Source organism: Leptosomus discolor, chromosome 8 (assembly GCF_034619465.1).
Source record: "Leptosomus discolor isolate bLepDis1 chromosome 8, bLepDis1.hap2, whole genome shotgun sequence".
NCBI classification, from domain to species: Eukaryota; Metazoa; Chordata; class Aves; order Leptosomiformes; family Leptosomidae; genus Leptosomus; species Leptosomus discolor.
In genome coordinates this window covers 22,133,810-22,156,470 of record NC_141398.1, presented here as the reverse complement: position 1 = coordinate 22,156,470, position 22,661 = coordinate 22,133,810, and the positions used below count along the sequence as shown (strand labels likewise).

General features: G+C 36.1%; 1 protein-coding gene across 2 annotated transcripts in view; it reads left to right on the top strand.

The window, feature by feature from the left end:
* CDH12 (cadherin 12) overlaps window positions 1-22,661 on the top strand; it is a 144,781-nt gene that overhangs the window by 17,874 nt on the left and 104,246 nt on the right. For both annotated transcript variants that reach the window (XM_086469073.1, XM_086469071.1), the window contains exon 2: window positions 16,748-17,042. In XM_086469073.1, coding sequence (XP_086325199.1) covers window positions 16,748-17,042 — 295 coding nt within the window. The remainder of the gene's footprint in view (window positions 1-16,747; window positions 17,043-22,661) is intronic.

Below are 22,661 nucleotides of genomic sequence, written 5' to 3'. Positions count from 1 at the left end.
ATCCAAATTTTCTTCTCATAGGCACTCTGGTGCCACTGTCTTTAACTTTAGTGTTTTCATCCTTAAACCATCATTGCACTGACCCTGTTTCATATGGAAGGAGGGCAAGTTTGCTTTAGTTGGTATTCTCTGTTGAGATCATCTCTGCTCTTCAGAATTAGCTGGAGTTTCTGAGATTGATCATCTCCTAGGCATTCCCAGCTGAAATTGAATAAAGTTACGATTATTCTGCTTCACTTCTCTGATCTTTGTTTGGGGTTCTGGGGCTTGAAAGAAAAGCAAACTTAATACTCATCTACAGCTGCTATTGTTCTGGAAGGCAGCTAAAAGATAGAGTACTGACATTAAAGTCACTAAATTTTCACTGAATTCTATTTACAAATTGTACCATTGAGCTACTTTACCCTTCTATTTCTTTGTCTGTTTCCCTTCCTCTACGTAGGGTTGATAATGCCCTCTGCAAATTGATGTACAGTTGTTAGCCATAGCTCTTACATGAACGTGGCATTGTAGAACCTAAACATCATTAACTCTCCTGCATCAAAGTCCATAATACCTCCAGGACTTTGACAGTGTGTTCCTACTCAAATCCTATATACACCCTGCAGTGCTGCTGCTAATTTGCTGTTGCCATGACTGGTTTATTACTTTACCTGTCCACAGGGAAAAGTGCTTTTCCATCCTTTTCACAACAGGCAGCACTGCTCAGCAAGGAAACATAAGATTTGTTATGGATTAAGTAGAGAAAGAGCTGGTATCTGCTGCCCTGGCATAGCACGACACAGATACTTCTGTGGAAGAGAGGTAGGTATAGCAGCAGGATGGGCCCACAAAACGTGGTCAGTAATACTGAGAGAACAAAGGTTTATTTGCACTTTTGGGAAGTCATCTGGAACCACCTTACAACCCTCCCTTAGTGGTTCTGGTGCATCTGTGTTGCTGTGCTGAGGAGGGATGTATGTTAGAACGCTGTGCTGCAGTCATGGGGAGAACTATCCTCCAGCTGACCTATGTAACTGCTCTTTTATAACCTCTTTATAGATAGGCATGTAACTCTTCCTAGCTGTACTTTGTACAGCCTAGCCTGGCTGAAACAGCTATTTATCTTTCTATCAAAGCTGAGACATTCACAGATCATGGGCAAGTAGGAAAGCCACTCTGTATAATTTTTTAACGTCTTCTGAAAAAGTTTCTTGTTGCTGTTAAACAGTGCCCTTCAAGGGCAGACCTGCTTTAGTAGAGAGGGCATGTTATCTGATTTTTTTTTTTGAGGAGGTTGATCAGCATTTCTGAGGTTCTTTCATGTGTATGAACAAAACAATTTTTTAAAAAAATATTTTTATTTGTGGAATGAAAAGAGGTCTTCAGATTCTTCCATTGTTTTCTCATCTAAAATGCAGATTCCATTTCACATTCATCTCACACTTAAGAATGAATTTTTGTAGGTATATCTCTACAAGGGTAAAGATTGGAGCTTCTACTGAAAAAGAAAAATCCTGAGGAATCTCATATTTCATGGTCAGTTCCATGCTGCTGATAATAAAGGAGTCACACAAGCCCCAGAATTGTCGCCGAGGTCTGCAGTACTAACACAGATGATTACAAAATAGATGCTTCAGGAAGTCAGAAGTGCTACACTGCTTCTAGCTGCAGCTGGTATATCAAATTAGGAAGAAAATAAATTACTCTTGCTCCAGGTACCAACTCTTCCAGTAATGAAAACTCCACTACTTAAAGTACTGTTTAAAACAAACTGATTTTAAGATTATTTTCATCTTATGGGAGATTGGTGTTATAATGGCATGTTAATCATGCTGGCTAAACCCAATCTAACTAGGTCATTAAGTTAATGAACAAATTAGCAAAGAAATCTTGATATATTTATGAATTTCAAAATCTTTAGCAGGGGTGTCTCACTAATTTTATCCATTTTAAAAGAATATTTGTAGAAAATTTAGTATTCAGTTGAATTCTTACAGAAGAATGTCATCCTGATAAAGCTGGGATAAGTATGCTGGGACATAGTTTATTCATGATTTCACAGCATGTAATTTCCTTGTGACAGGTGTTTGGCATCCCACAACACCAATTCATGCTTCTTGTAAATGTGTTGTTAAAATGAAAAATATGCACTTTTAAGACACACATATAGTAAATCAAAAGCTCGTTTTTGCTTAAATATTTTCTTTTGTCTGTGCTAGATGATTTTTCAGAGCGTATTTTGCAGCGCTCAAAACAAGACCAGCTGGATGCCAGTGAGGGATGACTCTATTCCGAAAGCTTAAAAAGGCCCACTACAAGTGAGTGCTGTATTCTTTTCATATGCCTAAGCCAGCCTCTCAAAAGACTTACTTTTAGAGTAAAAGATGTAGCTCTAAATTTGATCTCATAGTAGCTCAACAAGAATGGCTATTTCCCCATGCAGGTGTGGAAGGTGAGGGTAAGAATGGGAAGCTCTATGCATAAAGTCTTTTTCGGTTCTTAGTGAGTCAAACTCCCCACTGTTCATTTAAAAGAACAAGCTTTACGGGGCACATGGCTGGTACAAATAGACCTGTGCCGTGCTGTGGATATGGGTTTTGGCAGGTACGTGTTATTCCCTATACATAAATAAAGTGCAGCACTATAGAGTACAGCCTTGCGTGTCTTTCCATGGGTGGCTTGCTCACTGTTTTCAGAAGCTGCACCTGCTATGTTTGTACAGTCACACACTATGGTCATTGTCCAGAAGCTAGGTCTTGCCTCCTGAATGAGATAGGAAAATATAGCTTGCCTCTATGCTAGAGAGCAATACTCTTTGATTACTGTAAGCAGTGCTTACAAGAGAATGCTCTTGTAAGGCAGTTTTTACTGCATTGAGTCTATACAATTCTGCAGAAGATAAATCACTGTCAGATATCCTTGAAAGAAATGAGATTTTCTAACAAATAACTTTGCACTGGAAAGAAACATTTTAATAATTGGTTTGTTAATAGAATTAGAAACCCTATCTTTCCACAGACTCAGTAATTTTTGTATCTAGATTATTTCCCCTTCAACAAAGATGAAAACAGAAATAGCTACTGTTTTCTGGCTCACTTATTTTTGACAAATTAATTAGTCATTAAGTGTAATTACCTGTTCATTCTTTGATTTGCTTTAAGCAAAAGCAGTGTGTTTGTATGTTACCTTCCTGAATGAATTGGGTTCTTGCAGTAATTGACTTACTGTCCTATGTAAATTAGACTACGTTATCCTTTATTGTTAAATTTAGTTCAATTTATGGAGCAAATATTGCTAAAGTAAGAGTTTAATTAACAAAGAGATGCTAATTAGTTTAGGAATAACTCATCTAATTCTAAATAGGTACCAGAGTTCTGTGATCTCCTTAACAAATATGTAGTTTCTATACATACGTCCTTCAGGTATAGTTAAAGTTCATCTATCACTAGATTGTATGTTTTCTTATTCACAGTAGAGATTCTCTATTATTCAGTGAGTAAAAATATTTTTCAGAACAAAGCAGAAATTTGTTCTTTATCGTAAGTTACATTTACATTGTCTTTTTAGAGGGGAACAAACATGTTTCTCAATCTGGCTTCTATATTTGGAGCAAGTGTCTTAAGATGATGAACTTGAGAATTGTATTACAAATTGATGAAAACTTAAAGGCAGACAGCAAAGGAAGTAGATGATGTTTGATGCTTAGATGGTCTCCAGACAATGAATTTATTATTATTTAATAGCTAAGTCTATTCTTATGTTGAAAAAGTGCATGTGTAAATCATCTATCAACATAAAGGAATATTTTTTTAGGAAAACTGCTGAAAAATTCTTCTCTTTATGACTTCCTTGATCATAATTAGCAGCTACTGCAAATCCAGGTGAATTTAGCTATCAATAGCTGCAACATTTGTCAGTGAAAGAAGCCTTACTTCTGTGAATGTTAATAAATAAATAAAACCACACATGCATGTAAGCGAAAGGGTTTCAGAGTAATTTCTGTCTAACTGAAGATTTATTTTTAAAAATGCAAAAAGCGTTATTTAATCAAATTTAACCCATCTCTTGAATCTTGAATCAATCAGTATTTTTTTAGGTTCTGGAAAATCAGAGAGGGAGAGAGAGATGGTGAATTATTTCCACACAAGAAAAGAAAAGACTTTTGTTTTTTCCATTTAGAGATCTTCAGTTTGTTAAAACTTAAAAGTGAAAAGAAAATCTACCTAAGTGTGTGAATTTAAACAAAAGAAAATGTTTACTCTCACACTGCGGGGGAGTACTCTGCTAATACTTGCAAGGCCCTAATTATTGTTGAATAAAATTGGAGACAATGGGAGTTTTGCCATTGACTTTCTTGAGACCAGGATTTAAGCTTTACGGACACAATTAGGCTCCCCTGGAGCCTGGAGAGATTTTGCCCTTACAAATTATTTTCCCCAGGACTTCTGGAAAAACCATATGCAGAAGGATTAGGAACAAATTAACACCTTTGTTGTTTCATTGAGCAGCTCTATCAGAAATGGGATGGATTATAAACTCACCCAGACTTGGCTCTTCTACATCGCTTCCGCTTCTTCCTTCTTCCCAGGTCTATGTAGCAATAACCTTGCCACCCTCTGTCTCTGGGGTAAAATGACTCTATGTTCTTCTCTTCCTTCTCCATCTGCAATAGCTGCAGCAGAGGTGGCTGTTCTTTCATCTTGTCAGTGTAAAACTTAAGTACAGCCGTAGCTATAGAAAACTGAGATCTTACTGCAGCTGTACAATCATTTCTGTTCCAAATCATAAAGCTCTTGAATTTATTTATTATACTGTATTCTCCACTGATTCTTAAGAACATTTTTCTGTATCCATTAAAAACATGAGTAAATCTTGCAAGCAAATGGTATAGCTTGAATGTAACTTCATGTAAATGCAACACATTTTTATAAAAATTGCATTGGGACAATCCAGCAGAGACAGTCACCATTCAGGTTTGTACTTAAATTGCTCCATTTCAGCAGAAACTATTTAGGCTTGAGCTGTGGAAGATATTTTTATTTTGTTTGTTAGTATATAGGTGTGACATTTTTATTAAAAAGAAGGCATACCAATGTTCTTGCACAGTGCAGCTTAATGATATGTGAAATATGCATGTATCCATGACTTATGCACTATCCATGTGCAAGATTTCTGTGATTTGATTCAGTTCTGCATAGTGCCATATAAATGCGGCTTGTTTTAAATAATCAAAGCCTGGAGAACAAATTCTATCTGACACTTTACCTTTGTCTTAAGAACCTATTTTTCTCTCATCCAAAGCTTGGTTAATTAAAAGAACCACTGAAAGAGAAATTTTCTTATTTTTGCAAAACTTCCAAAAAAAATTTTTGTGTGTGTCAAGCTAGAAGAAAATGCAGACTATGCGGTGTGTCACTTATCTGCATTTGTACCAGTTTACTTTTTTATTTATTATATTCTGACTCATAAAGTTTTAATACCATGAATACCTCTTCATATACATTCTATTGAAATGACTGGTACTATGCCTGAAGATTCTAATTGTATTTGATTTAGTAAAAAACTGTAGATATTGTTCCTTTGTTATTATTTCTAAAACTCTGAAATTGGAGATAAAATTCATCTCCCTGCCAGATATATCAATAAAGTTTTTGTGTTTCTAAGGGAGCTCTGTACCAGTATGCCCTGGCTTCCACCACTGATTTTAGTTGTTATTCTGAATATGAAATGATGTCATGTTGTGGTACAGACATCACGATGCAGGAGGTGATGCACAAGCAGGCCTGCAAAGCATACGATCCTTAAGCACTTCCATTCCTCTTCCTCCGGAGTGGCTGCATTTACTCAGCCACCTCAAAAACATGTTTCTGCTCCTCTTTCTGTAGTAGCTCTTCATTAATCTTATTCTCTTTTTAATTTGTTGAACCTACTTACATTGAAGCCACAAAATTTCATAACTTGCTACTCTGCTGTTAAGTAATCACTGCTTGTATTTTACCAGTTTCTCACTGGTCCTTGAGACAAAGAAAGTTGAACAGAGCAGAAACCAGCTTGAGCAAGTAGTTTTAAAAAGTGGAGAGACTTCTGTTTATTGCATTATTGTTTGAATTATACCTAGACCTCAATCAGTGTTGCAGGAAGTTTGTCTTGACACTGTAGCAAATGCAAAGCAAGCTACAGTTTCATACCCAAAGAATATTTAACCTGAAATAATTTTTAATGTTTCAGCAAAATGAAAGAAATACATAAAACACAAACCTTTCCTATTATTCTTCTGGAACCTGAGGAAAATCAACAGTTGCTGTGTGAAAAGGCGATTTCATTAATACAGCCTTTAAAAATATTTCTCTGAGGAAATCTTGCATCCAGAACACGACTCACACGATTGCGCTGTCTTGGAATTGAGACATCTGGGCACAGAAGCCTTTCAGCTTCTCTGCTGTACCTTCTTTCTGTATCTCATACACATTAAACATTATTGATTCATGACTGCTAGATAATTTTGAATTTTATTTGTGTTGCGGTGTGATTGTTTGCCTGTATTTTTTGAGCCAATTTAAGACAAAGCGATTAAAAATTCGGAAGATAATCTGTTTCACTTGTAAAATTCTGTGCCTGTAAATGCTTTAAGATTAATATATGTGTTAAAACTTTCACCTCTACGATGAATACTAATTTTTTTTTTTCTATTTAGAAAAGAGAAATGGTCAAATAGTTTATGATAGTATGTCTTGTCACAGTGATAGACAGGTTGAGGCACAATCTTTCTACTCTGTCATTCCCTACCTGTTCTTGTATGTCATTATCAAACAAAAAGAGACACCTTAACTGACAGTGCTTTACAGCAAGTGTGATTTACAGAACAAGTTTTTTGTATTTAACATAACATTAAATTTAAATACTGGAATGAGGAAAACAGTTTTTATATTCATTTGCAATACAGTCAGAATATATATCTGAAATAATGAAAAAAATGTATTAAGGGAAAGATCAAAATGAAGAAAGTTTAATCAGCACCAACAGAATTTAATAGGCCTTTGGTCTAAAACCCACCAAGATCAGACTGCAATTGAACAGCATACTGATATAAATAAAAAATGAAACAGCAGATTTACTTGCTACTTAAAGTTCCAATCAATGTCAAATTAAGCATAAGCTTTTATAATCAGTTTAGAATCTTTGACCTCTCCAAATGCAATGGATTTAAACAGATAGTCTTTCAGCTTATCTTTCTAACAATGTGTTTACTCTAAATGAGGAGACCCTACAGCTCTAGTCTTTCTTTTCATGTTTTAACTACAGGAACCTGTTCTTTCTGATTTATGACAGTGCTCCCATTAAAAGTACTTAAAAGTTGTGTATTTATCAGTGTTTTTTCTAAAAATTATTATTGTTATAATATTTGGGATGTACACACAGAAAATATGTCAGCATAGGTAGACCACTGGGTAATGCAACAGGAGTCTGTATGGTGGTCGTGTCCTTCCTTTCATGTCTCCGCATGTCAGAGAATTGTGGCTTCCTAAAGTAGGGAAACCTGATTTAGGGAGTCTTATGGAGGGTATGCTTCTAAGAAGTACACTGAGCCTTTGACTCTGGGGAAGCTATCTTGATATTTTGCAGAGCTGAGTCAGGGAGCCAAAGTCAGGCTTGAAATTCACTTTGTGTGTAGTCAGGTGCACCATTTCTACAGCTACAAAGATCAGCTAACCCCTAACCAGTTTTCTGTTTTAGGGACTGATTAACAGGATGACATAACTGGCTTCATGACTACTATGCCTTTAGATGCTTATGACTACATAGGTGGAGATGTATTTCTTCTCCTAGTTACAGTTGTGGTGTGGAAATATATGCTGCTCCACAGCTACTATCCTTCATACAGGTTGCTGCCTCCTCAGAAAAGCAACTCCAGCAGGAAGTTTGAGTTCTCCATAATTGACTTCGGAAGAGCCAGGCTTACAAAAGCCAGCTATTCAACTTTATTCAACAACTGCTTTAATTAGATGGTACAGCATGATATAAAGAAGTTCAAGGGAATTCAGTTAGCTCCAGATGTTTGGGGTAGAGAAGTGAATGCCACCAAGGGATGGGAGTGGTAAGCTGCTCAGAGCCATGATCTCTTCCAGCAGTAGATGTCATTCCATAGTTCCTCTTCACAGTAGTGGCTGTCAACAGGCAGCTATCTTTTTTGTCTGTCACTTCAGAAGAAGAATGGTATACAGTACACTGTCTTCACTATGACATATTCATAGCTAATCCTACAGCCTACACAAAGACATTCTCACTGGCCTCAGTAGGGCAATTCCTCTGAGAGGAAAAACAGTCATGTAACTAAGCAGCTGTAGCTATAGCTTCCATGGGAAATTAAATCTCAAGAAAAAAGAAGTCCATAGTGTCATGACCCATTATTAGATGAGATGAGGAATCTTATCTTATATATTAATCAAGTTGGGTTTGGTATTCAAGCATGTGTCCTCTGATGCTAATGGTACTTTCCATGTAAAGCCCAAGTAATTAACATATAAGGAATAAGGAAAATAAACCATGATTTTATACCTTATAGCTTAAGATAACTATGGAGTGTGGTTCTACAGAAAATGGATCACATTCACACACCCTTTCAAGAAAATAGATTTTGTCTTTTCATTTCACAAGCATAAACACCTCATTTTAGACTGAAAATACCAAACCTGGCCAACAGCTTAATTTCAGTGGCACTTTGCAATATAAAGTACCTACTTGTTCTCAACTTTTTGAACAGTGGTTATCATGTGATCTTCAGAGGGACTATCTTCATAAATGTGATTAGGCAGTTATTAGAAATTATAAACACTCCTCTGATAGGTGTTTTACAAATTTTGGTGTAGATATATCATGTTTCATGTAAATGCTTCCTAAGTGTCTAGTATCTATTTTTGTTATATTTATTACTACAGCATAATTCGTATTTTCATGCATTGATTTTTTATATATGTTGTAGAAGGGATACAGCAGGGAACATAATGCAAAATAATGTATTACTGTCAGCATGTGGTGTGCAGAGAGATGCAGGTGTTTTTTGCTATTCTTACAGTGATTCCTGTTTCAAAACAGAAATACTACAATAGTATATAGTACCTAAAAAGATCACCACCCCTCTATACTTACCATTGTAATTAATTACAGCAATGCTATTAGGTGTTTTGCAGATCTTGCATGTAGCAGGAATGTAGAATTTGATTGTAATGTTGTGTTTTCTTCATTTAATTTTGCCTTGAAAAGGACTAGAAGTATCTGTTGCTGAAAGCTGTGATGATTTTTCCCCAGACCGCTCTTTGTGGCAAATTCCTTTCCCTCCTTTCTCAGTTTCAGGCATCAACATTTTGCTCCCCCTCAATGACTGAGACTCCAGCCAGGCACTGGTACAAAGGGAGCACTAGTGTTTTCACAGGTGTAAATCAAACCAGCTTCACTGTTGCCTTCTGAAATGCATTCATTTGTAACAGGTGATGTCTTGCACAGACTCCTTTGAACCAGAAGATATTTTACCATAGTTTTCAAGTGCACAATACTGAAAAGAAAGGAAAAGGCCGTGTGTGAGGATACATGGCACAACCTCACCTTTCCCATCTGATGCATTAAGGTCTTTGGACTGCAAGGGATTTAGATTCAATCCCCTGCTCTGCTCCTGTTAAATATTTTGAAAAATCTGAAATTATAAAAAATTAATGCAGTGGTTAAATCATTTTCTATTGAACTGTCTCCAGCAGCTGCACGCTTCATTGTAGCTCATATTACTTCAGCAGGATGTATAAAATTGCATTGGAGAAAGAAGACATTGGAAGTTGCTAAATTTCCTCAAATTTTGTCTTCTGTTGTTGTCTAAAGGCCAATACTGGCATTTGTTGTTGGAACATATGATTATGTTGTTACTTTACTGTCTTAATACTTAGAGGCCTCAGCAGATTAACGGTCCCATCAGCTGTTACTATTTTGCAGAACATTTCTCAGATGGAATTCAACGTGACTTTGGACTTAAATTTGTCGACATACATATGTAGAGCACATTGTAACATGGAGTTTTATGAATTCCATGAGAATAATTTGATAAAAACAAATACTTCCCATAGCGATTCTTATATTAAAGTTTAGGAGAGAGGACCAGGACACTGTATTTCTATATGCGTCAACTCCAGCTGAAATGCTGATGTAAAAGTCATCATCAGAAATATATGCAACTTGTAACTTTATATATAATTACTTGTATAATCAAGTTATGAGATATTATTGACAGATTTTTATTCTGTCAATATTTTAGCAGTGCATATTTTTTTCATTTAGCAATATTTTTTCTGTCTATAGGCAATTGCATTGCATTGAAAGAAAAATATATTTATTTTGGAACGTGATTTTGCAAGTGATATTATTGAATTCCATATAATGTAACAAAAGCGCTCTTGTAGAGCAGAATTACAAAATAACAATCCCTGACCCTTCAAGTCAGTGATGTTGACAGGGATGAGGATGCATTTGAACTGACAAGTTCATTTACTGTTTTTATTTCTTGCTAATGACTTACTTGCCATCATATTACTAACTGGCGACCACACTCATTATTGGAAAAGTGTGGTCTGACTTAGTATGCTTAAGCTGAATGCCCATGACAGAAGAAGATAATGTTTTATTTAATTGGATAATCGGTGTTTTAATTTAAGTAAAGCTCAGCTTTATTTGCCAAATTCTTATTCCTCTTGAATAAGAAAGTATTCTAATCTAATTTGGACAGTGTACAAAAGATACTTCAAAATGCAGAACCATGTTGTCTATTAACATTTTTATAAAAATTAGACAGAAGAATGCCAATTCTCGGAAGGAGATATTTTACTAAACACAGGAAAAGAATCCATAGCAATACATCCCTAAGAAAATTAGCCATGGTGATAAGATATGCACTTCTTGCTAGTTCCAATAATTATTGTTTTGTCCTTGGCATGTTTTTTAATATATGTATTTCTTTTTCTCTCTATATAATCCTTTAATTGTCATTTTTAATTATTGTTTAAAATTCTTGTAGCACTAACAAAGCCTAGTCAGGGAAGGGAGTCTCTTGTAAAAGCCCCGTACAAATTTAGTACACCCCTTCCTATTGCAAATAATTTTCAGTCTTAAAAAGGACACAAACCATCTTTTCCAAATGACCCTCAAAACAAATCATTCTTTTCTTTTTTTGTTCAACTTTCTTTTACCTCATCATTTTGCAGTTGGACTTGATGGTCTTAAAGGTCTTTTCCACCCTAAATGATTCTGTGATTTCAGTTGCTAATTCTTTCCATATGCCTATTTTGCAGATTGTTGTTCATCTGACCCGTTTTGTAGTAGTTCCCTAACTTGTCCCCACACAAGCTTTAGTCTGTAGTCTTGCCTGCTTAATGCCTGTTAACTGACTATTCAGAAGATGCCCTAGGTAATCCACATTTTTAAGATCAAGAAACATTTGCACTGAGTGTGTTGTGGGCAGATTTTGCCTTACCCTTAAAGGTCTTCTGATGGGGTATGTGTGGGGGGTGTTTGTGTGATGGGAGAGGGGAGGAAACAAAAAATATTTGATTTGATTTGATAAGCAGCAATTGCATTGTTGTTTTTATTACTCTGTTTCCTGAAATAAAGTCCCTGACACCCCCTCTCCTCCCTTTTTAATCTATGGAAAATTTTCAACTTTTATATATTTTTAGAGGGAAGAAAAAAAAATGTTTGTATAAAAGCAGTACATTAGAATCTAATTGTCAGTTTTTGAAAGGAACTATGCAATCTGTGTAGATCATGGAGTTCTTGCCAATAGAAAATACGTATAGAATAAGTATCTTTTAAAAGGGCAATGTTCCAAATAGCAAGTCTTCTTAGGCAATTATTATCAAAGGTTTCTCTCCCAACCCTCATCTCCTGTAGTGGGCATCCCTGTTACAACCCACAGACTTTTACAGTAGAGAATTGCCAAAATAGCCCTGTTTGAATCTATGCTTTTCATACTGAATGACCTTTTTCCTTTCCTCAGTTCAGGATGTCATTCTGTGTTTTCAGTCTTAGGTAATACCAGAGTTGACTGACTATTTTGACTTCTCAAACTGTATTCATTGTTCATCTTACCCAAGAAAGGGCAGAGGGAGGAGCTGGTGACTACACAGCAAAACAGACTTGGAAGTAGATACAGGCAGAGGAAATAGTGGATTAAGGTCCTAAAATATATTGCATAATGAAAAATGATATAAAGATGCAGATGTGGGGTGGATAACTAGTACTGTTGTGCATGCAAGGAAGAGTTAATATCTTGGAACATTTAGCAATGTTTTCCATCCAGGTATGCTCTGCAATATAGCATTTAAATTGATCTGCTAGCAATAAATAAATTGAACAGTGAAATTTTTCTCAGCCTGTGAAATTGGCAGTGGAATAAGACCTAGAATCTCGGCGTATGTCACAAGATGAATATATCAATTTCAGGATGCTAAACATTCCTTGACATTTAAAACTTTACTTCTTCCCCTTTTTTTTATCAACTTTTTTTTTTATTGTATATGGATGGGAAATTCAGAAAGGGAACCAGTCAATTCATAATCCATCTTTTCAATGTCTGTACTGCTGTGAAATTAAGATCACAGCAATCTTCGTGAATGTCATAGCTCTTGTTCTTTCATCCTCTGTGAGGGCATAACCTTTACTTCTTTTTAAGGCTAGACTATCTTGGAAATCATTATGTTTCTTTTACTTCTGATTTCTTTACCTATGTCTGTGAATTTGCACATTTGACTTTCCAAATCATTGTAAGTTTATTGATGGAAGTCATTGAAGTGTTTAAGAAAAGAGAAGATGAACAGATGAGAATCAGATGTGTAGGATACTGAGGAGCAAATCAGCACCAAGGAACAAATACTTCTGATCCATGTTACTGCCACGTTGAATTTAGCCAGGAGGATACAGCAGTTCTTGAAGTACCTTAACTAATGTTTTTCTTAATCTTTCATGTGTTTTCATATGTAATATGAAATAATTTGTGCAAGTGTATATATTTTTGAAGTTACACAGAGTGTATAACACTGAGTTGTTGAAGCAGTAAGGTAAGGTCCTAATTTATTGCTAAAATAAAATCAATCACACTGCTTGTTAAGAGTTGGACATAACTGCCTGAAGAACAGAATAAATTATTTGTCCCAGATGTGCTTGTATCAAGTTGTTATGAAATTTTTCATCCTCTCTGAAGCAAACGAATTTTTAGCTAGTTATAGGCTGAAGCAGATTGCTAGATCATGTGGCTTTGTAGACTGACTCAGTCTGGCATCTGGTGTTGGATATGATTTAAGATCTCTGTCATAGTTTCTGCATAGATTATGCAATGTATTTCACAATAGTCTCCATCTTATTATTCATACTTCATTTTTTTATCGGTCATTTCCTTTGCCATACATGTTATTGTTTGCACACATTAGCGAGAATTACGGGATGTTATGTCTTTATCTGCCATCACAGAAAAATATTCATGATTTTCTGCACTAACTAAGTTTACTGCAAGAAATCATTAATTTTACACTTGGGGAAGATTTACCCAAAGATCTGACACTAAACTCTGTGTTACGTAGGTAGTGAGAATAACAGCACATATTTGAGCACAAGTAGAAATGAATCACTCACATTTCCAGACCTTTGTGGCATTTTTAATGTTCAGGATTTACAGAGAAAAACAGTAAGAAAAATCCATGTGAATACAATTGTTTGTAACACCCTGTTGCAGTAAATTCAAGTAATTCTGAAATACAAATGCATGGTGGAGCAGAGTTAGGTAAGATTTGAGCACTTGTTCTCTTGCCCTGTAGTTTTGCTGAAATAACAGAAGATCAAGAATTAGAAAGTAAATGCCAGGAGAAATGGATTACAAAACCAAAACTACTTCTGGACACAGTGTCAGAAAAACTAGTCTCTCGCAAATCTTCTGTATGTTTTTCATGTGTCTTTTCTTCCAGTGCAATACAGCTTGTGACACATAGATCAGAGACACACTAGCAAGCACTTATTCTTTAACCTAAACTGCTCTCTGGAAAATTTCAGACGTTGAAGTCGGGATTATTTCTGGTGTGCAAGTCCAACCAATGCTAGTTCCTTTTTCTCTGTCCTTGCATCTGAATGTCAGTATTGCGTGCCCTTTGCTGTTGGAAAATTTAATTCATTTTAAAGTAACTCAATCAGCTACAGTAATTAGACATTTTGTAATGTTGAATTGCCCCGCGAATTGCATAGCTCAGTGTGGGTTACATGTGTTTGCTCATTGTCCAGCAGTGGCATCTGAGAAGCCTATATTGAAATCAGCAGATTAGCGTGATTTGGTCAATCAATACAATATGACATATCCCAGCTAATGCAAAGCAATACAACTCTGCTGAAATTAGTGGAATGGTTCCTAGGTTATACTAGCTGAGTGATATTTGTGAAGCAAAGTAAACACATCTATAACTGTAGAACCGCTAATGCTGCCAGTTACAAAGCTTTCTTCTCCAATACAATTGAAAAAAAAAATCTATGCTTCTGCTTGTCTTTCTCTTAGGAGCACTTGCATTGCTTTTTTTCTTGTTATACTTTTTACCTTTTTCCCCAACTAGGGAAAGCAAGTATAATTATTTTTCTCTGGTATAATTCAAGTGCTCAGATAACACATGCAATGCAGCCTGATTTGTTACTAGTTGAACATAAACCCTTCAGCTGGCAATTTGAAAGACACACAACCATCTCAGCTTTAGTGCCAGATCTGATGACAGGCGATGGGAGTAGAGACAATATTCTTGGCATGCTTCCCTATTTACAAATCCCTGCTTTGAAACCACATTCTTTTACTCTGTGATATTCTTACTTCCAGGAACATAGAACAAGGTAGACTTCACAATAAAGTTCAGTCATATTTTATTTAATACAGGGACACGGGTAAGAAAATGGTGTTGTTCCCTTTGTAAAGTTCTAACATTTTTTCTTTGAGATTTCTTATCATCATTTTGACTTTTTTTTTTCACTCAATGTATGTCTGTAAGCCTCTATATGATAAAGGAAGGAAAATACTAAGTTTTAAAAGAACAAGGTATAATGGAACAGCAGGAATCTTGTGAGCCACTTAAATTAAACTGATGAGGAAGAAATAGACATTAATTATCTCAGGCTGCATTATCTTTTCATTTCACAAGCAAGGAAATATTTAACACCCCAGGAGGAAAAGAATTAACTTCCTTTGAATCTTTCCACAGTGAACCAGTGCTCAAGAAGCAAAATACTTTACTTCATACTGGAGAGATAATTTAAAACTGCATGCAGGGGGCAGCTAGATGAAACATCAGAATCTAGTATATTCACTGAGCAGGAATGATGAGATGAAAAAATAGACGAAGAAGTGACTATATTCATGTTCGCTCTGTCCCACAAACCATGACCTCTTCTACAGTCACAAGGACCTATTTTCAATTTCAAGGCAATAGCTATAAATGTTAATAATTGCCTTTACCTGTTTCTCTGTAGCTTAGCTTCTTGCCCCATTACCAAAACCATTTAGTTTCTCAGTAATTCATTTTCTACATAATCTCCTTTCATGTCCCATGTTTCCTCTATTGTGTTTCACCTTGGGCAGTACATCATGTAAATAAAGCCTATATCCATAATCGCTTTACTATACTGCTTAAGGGAATTCACTCTTGAAAATTCCATTCCAACCTGTGTCCATTATATTAGATCTCTTTAGTCCTCATTAAATGGGACAAGCAGGCGAATATTTTAAAAGCTATTTCAGCGTCAGTGATGTAACCTTGAGTATCTATTCAAAACTTTTAGATGTATTTAAAGGATGAGCATGAAAAAGATAAAGGCATCTGAAAAAGAAGTTCATCATACTGTATTTTGATTTCAAAAATTCCTGCATTTGAAATAGTGTTTAAGGCCATGTTATAGTAGTATAGACACTGATGAAATGAAGAAAAACATACAAGAACTTGTATTCAAGTATTTATTTTCAAATTAGGTATCTAACATACTAATAGCCTGGAAAATGTGTATATTGATATTTAAGACAGAAATAAGTGAGTTTAGGCAGAAATGACTGACTACTGTATTCTTGCAACAAGCAAGAGAACTTCTAACTTCACACTGCAATGTGACTGTCTCATAAAGGACAGAAAAAAATCAAGCAAATATTTGTGTGGCAGGTAGTATTTTTAGTTCTGTTTAGCATTTATAGTAATTAAGAGGTGTATATTGCCTTTTTTAATCCAGGTTTGACTTTGAGTTTAAGTTTAGGATTCTGTCAAGCTCTTGTGTGTAAAACAAAAATCGGATACTTCTCTTCTACTTCTCTGAAAGCCAAATGCCTGCAAGTGCTTTTGATACTCTTTTATGTCATCTTGTATTTTTTCGATGAGGATGTTGTTGGTTTTCCATCATTGGTCTTAAATTTCAGTTTATAACAAATATGAAGCCTTGCTTCATTGCAGATTTAGCAGTGAACAGTATTTATGGGGGAAAGCAGGAAGAGTTTTGAAATTGTCTGTGCTGGTACTAGGTGGGGGTAAAAATATTAGATAACATGCTACACACATTTTTTCCATGCACTTAGAAGCAGTTAAGGACTTATGAAATTTGTTCCTCTAATACCTTTTATTACATAAAATAAAAATAATAATTGTGCTTTCTATCCTAAAGAAAAAAAGCCATTAATGTTCTCCCTCCCCCCCCCCCCCCTTTTTTTTTTTTTCTTTTTGTTCTCAAGCTTCATTCTGACTTGGACAAGGGAGTGGGCACTGTTAAGTATACGCTTTCAGGAGATGGTGCTGGCACGGTTTTTACCATTGATGAGACCACAGGAGACATTCATGCTATAAGGAGCCTAGATCGAGAAGAAAAACCTTTCTACACACTCCGAGCTCAGGCTGTGGATGTTGACACCAAGAAACCGCTAGAGCCTGAATCAGAGTTCATCATCAAAGTGCAGGACATTAATGATAATGAGCCGAAGTTCCTGGATGGGCCTTATGTTGCCAGTGTTCCAGAAATGTCTCCAGTGGGTGAGTAGGAAGCTTTAAACACTTGATACCTAATTGCATGTTACTTTATTGTCTCAACGTGCATATCCTGCTGAGGAAAGAAGGAGAAGGCTGAAATAAAAATATAAATTCTAAAACTTACTAGAAATGTCTCATTCTGTGCATAGAAATATACCGATTACAGTTCTGTTTTAGCTTTATTTGCTTACTTAGAAACTTATTATCCTCCAAAATAAGTGCCTGTGACATAAGTCTCTGAGGACAGGAGGAGGGGGAAAAAAATGTGTTCAAGGCAGATATACTACAGTCCAGATGTTCTGTGTACCCCCAAACCTGTTATTTCACATGATGAACTGCTTTCCCTTATCTTCCTAGTTTATGTTAACTGTTTGCTGTACAGAATTAGATGGTACAACAGCATCTTGCCATTTACTGTTCCTGTCTTTGTGGCTGTTAAACTCCTACAGCACTTACATGATCCCCTAATTAAGAAATAGGGGACAAATCTTTATCCAAGTCCTGCTACACTATCTGTGCTGAAAGTAACTATTGTCTTTAGCTGGCTCTCCACAATGTAAGAATGGGTGTCAGAGAGGCTCAGCAAGACTGGCTCAAAGTCTTAAAAAGCTAATGTTCGAGCAAATACTGAGCACATTGGATTCTTAAGTCAAAAAAAAAAAAAAAAAAAGACTGACTGGAAGCATGGTAAGTTTTCAAAAAGCTAGTGTACAAGGGAGCGAATAATTTTCTCTCCAAAGAAAGGATATTGAAGGACTGGAATAGGCTTTTTCTTTAAAAAAATTTCACAACACGGTACACATTTGCTGGGAAAAACATAAAGATCACTGGTCCTGCATTGGAGCAGGAGAATAGACTAAATGGGCCCTTCGGGTCTCTGCCTGATGAGTGATTCTGCAGTGGTCCTGAGCAGCGTGTTTGCAACACAAGCATGCTGCTCATGTCCTGCTACCAGATGGCACTTCGGGCTTCCCTGCAGGCACCAGAAATTAATTCATTCTGGGCTGGGGGGGTCTTTAACTTCCCAGTGCTATTACCATTTTCTCTCCTAAGCTGTCTTTTCCCAGTACTTCACAATCCAGTGCTAGTCATTTAATGCACCCTGTAGTTGCTAGTGGTTTTGGAAGTTTTCTAACTCTGAAATGTGCACAGGCCTCCTGTTGCCCCTTCAGCTCAGATGGTGATGTTTTGAAAGACAATCTGGGAGGCAACTAGCTATCTACACAAGTTGCTATATGGAATTATTGAGGTAGTATTTCAAATTTTGTGATGAAGAGCGGTAGAATGTGATAAAATGCGATATGAGTTGACATGTAGAGATGGTCATGTTAATCTCATACAAGTATAGAGATGAGTTCACTATAGTCGTCCACAGAGATGCATCTATAGATTCACTATATAGGTGCACTATTGTTATTGCCCCTACAGAGATGCTTAGTAATATTACTTAGTTATATTATATATAAATGGAAATCATTTGTATATGGTTTTGAGTTTATTTCTGTGGCAAGTTCAGAATAAAATTTTCTCACTGGTGAATGTATTGTTGGTTGTTGCATTGTTTTTAAGACTTGATCAGAGAGAATTGAACAAAATAATAATGAATAATGCTGTTTACACAGTGGAATGCAGTGCATGAATTCATTGTTGCTCTCCCTCCATCTTCCTTTCTTACTTTCTTAAATATGTGTGTGCAGTAGCAGACAAAATGCTAACAGTGGTTTTATTTCATGAGAAACTGACTTCAAGGTGTGCCATGCATTGTGGTTTTTGCATTGAATGGGAGTTGCATGACTGAATGAGATGCAACTGAGTATGCTGTGTCATGCATGTAGCATTCTAAAAGAACTGCTTTTCAATTTATTCTCCTTCAGAAAAACAGCATTAGATGGGAAAAAAGCATCCTCTTGATCTTCACTGTATTCAGTCACATCCACTACCTCTAGAAGATTTATTCATAAGAGTTTTTATTTTCCTCTATAAGAAAAATAAAAGATAGATGAAAATTGATCAGAAAAGTCAAGGCAAGGAAGTAGTGCCCTAAATGGAGGCCCAGACTCCAATTAGTGGTTACTAAAGCAGATAACAATTTTTGCTGCTGGGTAGTCTTGAAGCAAAAATATCCAGAAATGCTTTCTGTTGCCTGCGATGTGCCAGGAGATTGTGCCTCCTTCGATGTAGGTCTCTATATTCTCTTGCTCTCTCTTATCTATGCTTTTGCTACCTTATGCAAGCAGAGATTTCTCAGAGGATCTAAAACTACTGCTCCCTATCATCAGTACCATTTAGTTGGACCTATAGAGATGCCTAGACCTACCACTGCCTGAGGCTGACATTGAAAATCACTTTGATTTTTAGGTGGTGCAGCATATGGTTTTCTTGGCTTAGGCAAAAACCCTGATAAACTCTTCCTCTCATCTATTTTTTGTCATTTTCATTTTCTAGTTGCCAGTTTTCAATTCCCAAATTTCCTAGACTTCACTTACTATATTTTGCAACAGTATTTATTATGAACTGCACTTATGCACGCTGTTTCCATTGTGGGAAATACACTACAGCATGACTTTTTTTCCTCCCTTACTAGTCGTTTCTATGACCCTGACAAGCTTTTGTGACTAGTGAATTGCTGGTTTTTTATTGTTGCATGACACTCGCATGCAAAGGTTTACTCCATTTGATAGTTTATCCTAAGGTAATTGGTAATAAGGAGCAAAATATGGATGCCAGAGTCCATGTTGAAAGGGGAATAGAGGGTGCAGAGAAGAAGCTAATAAAATCCTTAAGACTTAACACTCAATGTAAACATACAGTGTATATTCCATTTTGACAGTGAAATAAAGCGAACTATATAAAATGCCCTTGAGGTACCACAGTCTGCAGCCATAGGAGAGGATTGTGTGGGGCTGGGAAATCTTGGGAAGAAAAGCATCCTTCAGACCCTTTACATGCATTTTAGAAATATTCATGGCTGCACTGTTCTCAGTTTTGTAACATCTCTGGCCTTCACACTAACTGGTGTTGCTAAAGCTTTTGTTGCTGAAAAAGCGCCGTAGCATTCATCCTCAGATTCAGAGGTCCAGTCGCAGAGTTATAATAAAGTTGCACGTCAGATTTATCCTGGATCTTGGTGATATTTTACTGGAAAAGGTACAAAAAGATGTAAATTCATAGGATCCTCAGTATCTGGTTTTCTGCACATATAAAAGTTTTAGGCGTATCTGCCATATCCAAGTTTTTCTAAAAAATTTATTATGTTATTTTCCATGCATGTTTTTGATAGAATTTCTTTTCACCTTCAAATTCACATATTAAAGTTTCTTCTACAGTTTCTGTACACTGGGTTGTGTTTGTTTTTCCCTCTAATCAATACCACTCCTTAAAAAATTTTACGATAGTGCATATTTTTAGTTTTTTCTGAAGAAGAGCTAATTTTAGGATTGCCATTTTTACTTAGTGGTGCACGCCTTACTGGGAGCCAAATTACATCATATGCTTTTCACTGAGAAAAAAAAATGTTAGCAGGGTGTTTACTGTGTTCTAAAACACTTAATTTAAACCCACTAATAACTAGGATGCCTATCTGTTTTATGCCAAAGGCTTGAATGGCCAGGTAGCCTCGCTCCTTCAGTACATGCACTGTAATCTGCTCATTCATATATGATGGAGAGGACAGTCAATCACAGATGTAAACAAAAAAGAACTCTAGAAAAGCCCGTTGGTTACCAACTGTCATAACATGCAGGCTACTGTACCCTTCTATGACTTCTATTATTTCTGATACTTTCTAAGTGTGCAGAGTTTCTGTGTCATTGCGGAAGGATATTGGTACCTCCAAAGTTGACAGTGTGTTGCTCACATAATAAATGAGGTGCAGAATAATTTATGGTGAAGAATTTATTTTTGAAAGGATAATGATGTGAAGTTCCCTGCAGAGAAACTCAGCAGATGGATTCAGATTACAACCCAGAACTAATATTTTAAGAATAGATTGCTATGCTGTTGTCCTAAAGCTTAAGGGCTGGCCTCCTAATATTTTTTTTACTGATATTGGATTGGTTTTATCAATATCTTTATTTGAAAATATTGTCTTGATTTTATAAGAATACCAAAATGTAGAACAAACCAGAAATGGAGATTGATGTATGAGGACTGAAAAGTGGGCTGTAATTTACCCATTTGTAAGTTAGTATTGGCAAAATATGTAGTCTTTAAGTACAGTTTAATCAACTGTGTTGTTGCTTCTGGCAGCTGTGCCAGCTTCTCTTGCAGTATAGCTCACGTAAGCATGCAAATATATAGCGAGTTTAAACCAACGTTATCCCCTTATTAAGACTATCAGTCCAGATGACTGAGAGTAGGGGCATACCAGTGTTAAACACACATTCAAGGAAAGATCTTATTATATATGTTTATATATTTATACATAAATTGTGCACAGAAATACATCTGAATTTCTCATGCATTTCTTTCACTGCCTATGCTGATTTTAATTGATCGTATGTATTACATGTGACAAATTTGTAACTTCTACAGTCAGTCTCCTAATTGTTTTCTAAAGTCTTTCCTTTATTCCTCTGTTCTTATACATGGATCAGCTAGGCAAGTACTAAACCCATCAATTCCATAACATATAGATTCCATACATTCTTTCCTAGGCAATTTCGTTTCATACCTTTCCACTAGATTAATTCTTTAAGGCTTAGAGGGGCTCTACAAACTCCAGAGCACCGTGGCAATTATTCTGCCTTTTTGGTTATTAATTAATGAGTAATGGAATACATTCCGATTAAATAGCTGTATTACTGATTAGGCTTGAATATTCTATTTGAAACTGCCTCAATTATAACACTGTGTTGTAACACTAAAATATTAGTTGATATCAGGTTGTTTTTACTGGGTATCCTCTGTGGTGCAAGGCAGCTACTTGAAGAGTGTTATGGATTTGCTTCCCATGATACTGATGGCTTAAAAAACAGTCTCTATAAATTTTCTGGTAGTTTTCCTTTTGAAGTGAGTACTTAATTATCTTGTATTTAAACACTGGCTTATATTTAAACATTGGCAAAGGTTTGTATGTACATTTACAAATGGAACATATGCTTAATGTATCTATCTATGTAGTTTCATTTGAAAGGATTACAATGTGTGGAAAACTAACCTGATGAACTACTGGGTAGGAACCTGCACTCTGGTTGGGCATAGCTTAGTGCTATGTGCCTGAGTTTAGCCTGAAGCTTACACTGAGCAGAGGCTGGAGAAGGAAGGACTATAAGGCACTGGAGCAAATACTGAGTGATCCTCCCTTTGATATAGATGCCTAGCTTCTGGCCATATATTTTTAAGGGCTTCCAAAAGAGTACCCAGGCTGTTGCAGAAGGTATTACTGTAATCTGTAGAGGTCAGAGATATTTTTGAATGGTATTACACACACTCGTGATGAGATAACTGATAGTATAATCTGTCAGCCCCTGTCTGCAGTTCCTCCAGCTCCACCCTCGCCTCCATGCTTTTTTCTGGTGTTACCAACTCTTTAGAGACAATGATGGGAATTGGATGTCATACTTGAAATACAAATATCTTGAATATTCTTTTTTATTCTTTTGTTTGTTCTCTTTTTCTTGT